General features: G+C 45.4%; 1 protein-coding gene across 1 annotated transcript; it reads left to right on the plus strand.

Moving 5' to 3' along the window:
- Positions 1-389: 389 nt before the first annotated feature.
- Positions 390-7,441, plus strand: LOC101558910 (HLA class II histocompatibility antigen, DQ beta 1 chain-like). The gene is made up of 6 exons (XM_055128609.1): positions 390-538; positions 2,807-3,076; positions 4,664-4,945; positions 5,665-5,775; positions 6,168-6,191; positions 7,114-7,441. Exons 1-6 carry the CDS (start codon positions 442-444, stop codon positions 7,125-7,127), a joined length of 798 nt encoding a protein of 265 aa, XP_054984584.1. The 5' UTR covers positions 390-441; the 3' UTR covers positions 7,128-7,441.
- The last annotated feature ends 1,580 nt before the right edge of the window (positions 7,442-9,021 follow it).

A 9,021-nucleotide genomic window follows, 5' to 3' on the forward strand; every position in this document is an offset into this window, starting at 1 on the left:
GAAATATGAATAAACATGGCTACCTGTGTTCTTTACAAAAAAGTCCAAGTATAAGAATAATGAACTTTAAGTGAAACAAATGAGTTACTCTTGAATCTTTTTTCATTTTTATCTTTTGATTCTTTAAATACCTAAGGCATTCAATCTTCAGATCTTATACAATGATCAAAAAAATTTGCCTCAAAAGTCCATCTAGTCTGATTAGAAGCAGACAGAGTGCCAGGCATTGAAGTGAGCACCGGAATGAAAAGTGTCTGCCTGGAGACAGATGAGCTGCTCCAGTTCCAGTGCTGATTGGTTCCTTTCCCAGGGAGTTGCCAATCCTGCCATGCTTGGAAGCTTTCATAGTATTTTAGTCTCTGTGGGTTCCTCAGAGTCACCAGGTGTGAGTCGTCTTAAACAGGTTAGTTTCTCCCTCTGTTCTCAGTTCTGACCGTGACGATGACTCCGTGGAGCTCCAGGAGCCTGTGGACAGCAGCTGTGGTGCTGCTGCTGGGGTTGCTGAGAACCCCAGGGGCTGAGGGCAGAGACACTCCAAGTAAGTACAGGGCAGCTTCTGCTCAGCACTCAGGGGACGCTTGGGGTTGAGACCAGGGGAGTCTGTGATCTGGAAGCACAGTCTTTCATCAGAGTCCTTGTCTCTTTTTTTCTTTTCTTTTTTGGGTCACACATGGCAATGCACAGGGGTTACTCCTGGCTCTGCACTCAGGAATCACCCCTGGCGGTGCTCAGGGAACCACATGGGATGCTGGGAATTGAACCTGTGTCAGCCGAGTGCAAGGCAAACGCCCTACCTGCTGAGCTATTGCTCCAGCCCCGAGAGTCCTTGTCTTTGGGAAACGGCAATGTCACATTCTCATTTCTACCTTCTAAAGACAAGATGAGAGCAATCCCCATCCCACTGGTGATGTTACAAATAGAGGATTAGACAGAAAGAGAGAGAGAGAGAGAAAGAGAGAGAGAGAGAGACAAAGACAGAGACAGAGACAGAGAGACAGTGACAGAGACAGAGAGAGAAAAAGAAAGAGACAGAGAGATAGAGACAGAGAGACAGAGGGAGAGAGGTAGAAAGAGAGAGTGTGTATGTGTGTGTGTGTGTGTGTGTGTGTGTGTGTGTGTACTATCACAAGTGTCAGGGCAAAGTGAACTTGGGGTTATGTTTGAAAACAAGACTCTAGAGAAGACTCAACAGGATTTTTCATTTGGGGTCTTCCAGTATGGCTTACAGAACTCTTTAGAGCTTAAGTGTTTGAGGAAAAAGATTTTGCATTCTTGACTGTGTGGAGGATGTTGAGTAAACCCTTGATTTGAGTGAGGCTGTGGTAGAGACCATGGAGGGGGAGTCTTAATTTGAAGTTTCACTCTTATATGCCGGCCTGGTTGCTGTCTTCCCAGCCAACGTGCCAGAAATGTTGAAGAAAAGCCCTGCAAAGGAAGAGACAAAGACACACACTTAGAGGAACAAGAAAATCCGGGTTTATTTAGCATGGGTGCCTGCCTGTCCAGCTGAGTCTTCTGCAAAACCTAAGCATCCGTTTGAGGCTTTGGTTACACTAGACAAGGCTCTCGCTTGTAGCGGGAGAGTCAGGGTTACATGACCATGGAGTAGTACACTGCACAAAGCCAGGGCAAGACAATGCTTAGATTTGGTAAAAAGCAGGACTGGGGTGAGGCTTCCTCTGATTGTGGTAATGAGCACAAAGGGGACAAGAGCAGGATTCCCAAAAGGGGAACAGGAACTAGACTCCCCTTCCCTGGGAGTCAGGCTTCCCTTCTCAACCTGACTGGGATTTTGAAAAGAATTGATGCTGGATTTAATTTAGGAGAAAAGAGAATGTAAAGAAGGAAAAAAGACATATTGAGAAATCAGTCTATTTTAGACACAGGGTTAGAATTTATTATTATTATTATTATTATTATTATTATTGAATCACCATGAGGTACAGTTACAGATTTACAAACTTCCGTGCTTACATTTCAGTCATACAATGGTCAAGTATCCATCCCTCCTCCAGTCCCCATTTTCCACCACCAATGGTCCCAGCATCCCTCCCACCACCCCCTCTTCTCCCTTCCCCCCCACGCCTCCTTGGCAGGGCATTCACAGGGTTAGAATTTTTATATAAATTTTCTCAATCTTTCTAATTGAGATGATTTAACTTTCTTTCTACATAATTAGGCTTCCACTAGAGATACTCTCTTAAGCAGCTTGCCAAGCTGATAATTGGCAAGGTTTCAACAGAAACTGAGTTTCTGTAATTCAAAAGCCTGTGTGCTTGCCATGAGTACAATGTTCCGTTTAGGTCTCCGGAGGTTATCCTTTTAGTAGCAAGAAAACTCCTACAGCCTTTTGGGTGCAGTGGGTAAATGCAGGTACAGGAAGGAAAGAAGGCATTAGTTTCTACTGTGACAGGAGAATGAGTATAAGTGTCAGGCAGTGGGCGAGGGTAATGGCCTTTCTGGTCATTCTCTTCAACTCTTAGATGCTTACTAACCGCTGAGGTTCCCAGCAAGTCTATGAAAAATGAGATGTCGCACGATCTGTATGCAGTGACCGCGACAGCCCACATTCCTCTCCCCGGCCCCAGGGCTGCCTCTGACATGGCCTTTCCTCCATCCCTGGCGATCTGAGGGCGGGTGGTCCCTGGAAGGGGCAGCCCAGGGGTCCAATGTGGCTCCGGAGGGGGAGGCTGGGAGCCGCGGAGTGGGGGTGGGGGTGGCGGGGGCGGCAGGATTTAGGTGTCTCTGCCGCCGCCCATTCGGACCCTAACGCCCCGCCGGGCCTGACACGCGGTGATTCCCGCAGAGGATTTCGTGTACCAGTATAAGTTCCTGTGCTACTTCACCAACGGGACGCAGCGGGTGCGGCTCCTGTTCCAAGACATCTACAACCAGGAGGAGATCGTGCGCTTCGACAGCGACGTGGGGGTGCATGAGGCGGTGACCCCGCTGGGGCGGCCGTTCACAGAGTACTGGAACTCACAGAAGGACCTCCTGGAGCAAAGGCGGGCCTATGTGGACACGCTGTGCAGACACAACTACGAGTTCGAGGAACTTACCACCCTGCCCCGGAGAGGTGAGCCCCGCCGGGGGCCCGCAGCAGCCCGGGGTCCGCGCGGGACTCGCCACTCCCCTGATAGCCGAGCCGGCGAGACCCACGGCGGGTGGGACCCGGGGCCAGGGGCGGGGGACGCACCGGGCCGTGAGCGTGTCCCCGGGCGGCGGAGGGCCCGCGGGCAGCCCCCCTGGTCCCGCGGGGTCGCTGCCTGGGCACTAAGGGCCGGTCCCGCCCAGGGAGTTTGCTCCTGGCGCGTCTCCTCTGCTCTGCGGGGCGGCGCCTGGTGCCTACCGGGCCCGCGCTCCCTGAGGCGCCCGTGTCACCCCGCCCTGGCTGAGGACAGCCTGTAAGAAGTGGTCTTGTGCCACAGGTTCCTTAGCAGCGCAGACTGGGAATTTTGGAGACCGCTGAAAAACAGTGATTTGGAGAAAGGATCATAATGGTCCCTATTGTTATACTTTGTGGGACAAAGACACGTGTCTGAATTATTTATGCTACAATTCAAGGCACCGGACTAGTGTTGATGGTCCAGTGGTAGCAGGAGAGTCAAACGTGCAGAATTTTCTCTGCTGTGAGGAGCAGGGGAACTGACTGAAAGTGGTGTCACTGCTTGTCAGGAGTAGCTAGAGCTGATTCTGATAGTTTTAAGAAGTGTGGGGGAGGGTAAGAAGCCTAATGTTGTTTTTGGGGAGGTGGTCCATTCCTGCAGTGCTGAGGGCTTATTCCTGGCTCTGTGCTCAGGGATCACTCCTGGTGGTGCTCAGGGACCGTATATGATTCCAGGGATTAATTGGGTCAGTCACATGCAAGCAAAACATCTTCCTTCTTGTACTGTTTCTCTGTGCCATGTTTATAATTTTAAATAAAAATATAAATAATGATCTAGCATAATGATCTACCATAAAATGTTTTATAATTTTATTTTATTTTGCTGTTTGGGTCACACCTAGCTATGCTCAGGGTTTACTCCTGGCTCATACACTTAGGAATTACTCCTGGCGTTGCTTGCAGGACCATATGGGATAGCTGGATATCAAACCTGAGTTGGCCAAGTGCAAGGTAAATGCCCTACCAGTTGTGCTATCCCGCCAGCCCCATGTTTTATAAGTTTGTTTTTCTTTTTCAACCACACCCAACAGTGCTCAGGGCTCACTCCTGACTCTGCACTCAGGGTTCATTCTGACAGGCTTGGGGAACTACATGAGGAATTGTGGAAATACACTGGAGAATCTAACCTGGGTCAGCTGTGTAAAAGGCAGATTCCCTACCTGCTGTTCCATGACTCTGACCCTCGCATTTAATAATTTTAAAGTGCTTGTCAATATCAAGAGATTAGCTTCCATATGTTCGTTAGTATTGTTTCTTGAGACTGGAAGTAAACTGATGAATTCATTTCTTCAAGCTAATACATAAAGCATTTGTATTTTAACCCTTATTTGCAATCAAGGGATCTCTTTGCCTGGCACCAAAAATAAAAAAACAAACAAATAGAGAAATAAAACAAAAAAATGACAAAAACAAAAACAATAAACCTGACTCCAGGGGATGGAGACTTGCTCTGTGTTCTCAGATCTCACTGTCTTTTACCTTCTGTTACTCCCTCAGTGGAACCTAAGGTGACCATCTCCCCATCTAAGACAGAGGCTCTAAACCACCACAACCTGCTGGTCTGCTCGGTGACAGATTTCTATCCAGGCCAGGTCAAAGTGCGGTGGTTCCGGAATGACCAGGAAGAGACCACTGGTGTGATGTCCACTCCCCTTTTTCGGAATGGGGACTGGACCTTCCAGATCACAGTGATGTTGGAAATGATCCCCCAGCGTGGAGACGTTTACACCTGCCAAGTGGAGCACCCCAGCCTCCAGACCCCCATCTCAGTGGAGTGGCGTAAGAGACAGTTTGTTTCCTGTCATTATGGGCCCCGCATGTCAGTGGGTAGAGTTCCCTTGTGTCCATCCCAAACCACCCTTTTTTGCCAGAGTGACTGCTGAGCAGGGAACCACAGTCCAGAGCATTTCTTCGCACCAAGGCAAGGGGCTCACAAGGAATCCTGATCTCACTGTTTTTCAGATACTAGAGATCATTCCTAATTCAAGTCCTTGGTTCCAGAAACCAGTCCTAACAAGTTTTTTCCTCCCATCTATTTGGGTAGAAAGATATTATTTTATTTCCCATAATCTGCTCTTCCTTTCCCCTCCTCTCCCTCCTCCTCCTTTTCCCTCTCACCTTTCCATCTCCTTCTTTCCCCCTCTCTTCCTACCTTTCCTTCCCTCCCACACCTACCCCTCATGTCCCATACTCTTACTCCTCCCTTTCTCTTCTTCATCACCTGCCCTTCTCCATCCTTTGCTTCTCTTCCCCCCCACTTCCTTAAGGCCTTATTTCCATGTTCCTTAGGTCCACTGAAGAGCAAGGATCACCCATTCTCTTTCTTATCTCCCCATGGTGTCCAATGGTCTTATGGCAGGTACTTGCATATCTAGGATTGGTCAGAATGGAGTGTAGATTTCCTAGTTCTTCCACCTCCTGTATTTCAGGCTATGTTTTAGACTTTCCAAAGGGACTTGTACTGTGTTTGAACAAATGCTAACACTCACACTTTGCAGGAGCGCAGTCTGACTCAGCGAAGAACAAGATGCTGACTGGCATTGGGGGTTTTGTGCTGGGACTGATCTTCCTTGGGCTGGGGTTCTTCTTCCGACACCGGAGTCAGAAGGGTAAGTTACTCTGGGGAATGAGATGGAAAGCTATACCTAAGGCTCTCTGCCCAGGGAGAACTTTGTCTCTCTGTTACTGCCTTCTGATCCTGAAAAGAGGAGACAAAACAACCCAGGGGGACACACTGGAATCCATGTTAGTGGCAAATGTAGCCTGAGCACAAGTAATGATTGTGTCAAGGGATTCTTTTTTGTTGATCATTATCTCACTCATTATCTCCCTTTTAGTGATTGTTTTATTAATTTGGAGTATCTTTAGTTAAGACCTTTGTCCAATGTTCAGGGAGGCAATCAGTTTCCAGTTAAGTTGTATATCTTATTTCCCCTTGGGACGAAAGAGACTGTTTTAGTAATGAGGCTTTATAACTCTTTTTGTATAACTCTTTTTGTAGGATCTTCTGGACCTCCACCAGCAGGTAACATTTCTGCTTTAATTCATTGAATGGATTGATTGTGGGGTAAGAAGAGGTAATAAAGGGGAAGGTATGAGGTGGGTTAAGCTGGACAAAGAGGTCTCAATTTAATATGTATCTTTAATAGTATGATAACAAGAGTTAGGAGAGAAATATCCTCAGTTCCTATAGGAAGCTCTCAAGGTTATTCCCAGGAATTAGTCCATGGCTTTAATTTCATATTTCTGTGAAACTAGGGCTAGAGGCACATCTTGGATGTTACATACCAGGATGAGGCCCACTGTGCCACGTACTGGTGGTTACTGCCCATCTACATCTGAATGTCACATAGGCTACAAGTACTTCAAAGAAGGTGAATAATAAGATTTACTAAATATAGGAATCTTTGTATCAACTGGAAGCATATTGTGAGTTCAAGAATTGTGGGGTGGTGTGTGATAAAGAGATGGGGGACTCATGGGTAGATGGTCCAAATGACCCATTTAATGCAGAACTGTTAGCATACTTACAGAACATTTGAAGGTGTTCAAGGTATAGGACTGCACATGGTGTGATTGATCATTTATAGAGGTAAAGCTTTTCAATGGAGGCAATTCTCCCGGGGGCATTAACTCAAGGAAATGCTCTGTCTCCCAGTGACATCTATTTTGCTTTTCTTTTCCCCCCAGGGGACTAGGGGTGCTTGTAAGAGCACTCTGAGTTTGTCTGGGAGGAGGAGAAATGGAGATTCACTAATGAAGCTTAAAACACTTAGGGTTAATATCCAACAGATATCATCCTCCCACACCTCCAATCTGGCACTTACTAACCAGATGTTAGAGGAAGAGCTTAGCTTTCTCCAACTGATGCTGCAGGGATCCAGAGAAGAAGGCAGAAGGCATGATTTTCAGGATGCCCTGGGCTGATCATTCTTTCTTTTCTACAGGGCTCCTTCACTGATTCCTGAGGATACTTTGATGGGGATTCACTTTGTTCTTCTGTAATACCTGTTCTTTCCCAGAGTTCTCATGTCAGTCCTATCTGTCTATATGGCTTTCTGAAAGGCCTACAATGATTCCCGCATTGACCCCCACTTGAGGAATTGGTTGTGATGCAATGTCCTTCGTCCTGGGGCCTTTGTCTGTGTGCTGCTCCCAGAAGCTTCTACACAAGTCCTCAGAGAACTTTATATTTCTTTTCTTTCCCACCCCTTAAGATTGTTCAAAAGAATTTGTCTGACCACAGAGCTTTTATCATAATTAAATAAGATTTTGAATTTATTTGTGTCTTGAGTCATATTGAATGAAAAGAGATAGGAATATTTTACAGGAAGAAAGGAGCATATTTGTTTTTTTTTAATTAATAGTTTATTTTTAATTAGTGAGTCAACGTGAGGGTACAGTTACAGATTTATACATTTTTGTGCTCATGTTTCTCCCTTACAAAGTTTGATAACCCATCCCTTCACCAGTGCCCATTCTCCACCACCAGTAAACCCAACATCCCTCCCCCCCTCCCCAGTCCCGTCTCCCCCCACCCCACACTGCCACTATGGCAGGGTATTCCCTTTTGTTCTCTCTCTCTGATCAGGTGTTGTGGTTTGCAATAAAGGTGTTGAGTGGCCATTGTGTTCAGTCTCTAGTTTATATTTGGCCCGCATCATCAGAAAGGAGCATATTTGAAATGATCCAGTCTACTTGGGTTAGGAGGAGGATGTGTTCCTAGAAGCATCTTGGGCTGCCCTCCTGAGATGGAGGCACATTTTCCACTACTCTTTAGTATTGATATTTAGTATAGTGGCCTTAGGGTATGTTGATCTCTCACTTTTGTGATGTGGTAAGTAGGCAGAGTGAACTATATGGGGACAAACTTAATGGTCCCTTGTGATAGATGTCTGGAATATATCCTGCTCTAAAGGACTGGGGTGATAGTATAGGGGTTAAGGCACTTGTCACATGTAGCTAGCCCTGGTTCTTTCATCAGCACTGCAATGACTCCCTGAGCACTGAAAAAAAACACACAAATAAAGCAAAAAGCAGTGTCTAAATCTAAAAATATCAAGCATTTTCTGGAAAGTCACATTGATTGGACTCCATTTTCACTTTTTGAGAAAGTATAACAAAAATGAAAGTGCTATCTTGATATCTTTTGTTTCAAACAATAGAAGTTTGAATTTTGGTTGAGTTATTTTAAATATTATTATATAATATTTTAATTACAAACAGCAGTGACAGAAACTTTATTTATGATTTAAAACTTTCCATAATATTGAACCCTACTCCTTTTCCCCCAGAAAATACTAATACTTATGATAAGCTTAATTTGTAGATAGATACAGTAAGAGATTGAGAACAACAACTAATACAATTAAATAAATTCACTGTAATTAAACTATATGACTGTGATCTCTCTCCCCAAGGTATCTGAGCATTAGAAAATGTAGTGAGGCCAGCTCTTCTAGAATCCTTTGAATTTTTTAATCTAAATACTAGAGGGAAAAGCAAGTAGGAAGACATGGAACTGAGAGGATGACCCATCTCTCAGACTAGAGAAGAGTTGGAATAGTTGTTTAATTTAAAATTTAAACATTGTGGATGCTAGAACAATAGTATAGTGGGTAAGGCATTTTCCTTGCAGGTGGCTAACCCAGGTTCAATCCCTGGTACCCAGATGGTCCTTGAGCATGCCAGGATCAACTCCTGAGTACAGAACCAGGAGTGTTCCATGTATTCCAGGCATGGCCCTAAACCAATTAATCAATCAATCATTAAAATTTCCACATTGTTTATGAAATTTTCCAGTAATAATGAACTATGGTTGACTTTAAGTAATGGAAACCTCAGAAAGTAAATTG

This window comes from Sorex araneus, chromosome 2, assembly GCF_027595985.1.
Source record: "Sorex araneus isolate mSorAra2 chromosome 2, mSorAra2.pri, whole genome shotgun sequence".
NCBI classification, from domain to species: Eukaryota; Metazoa; Chordata; class Mammalia; order Eulipotyphla; family Soricidae; genus Sorex; species Sorex araneus.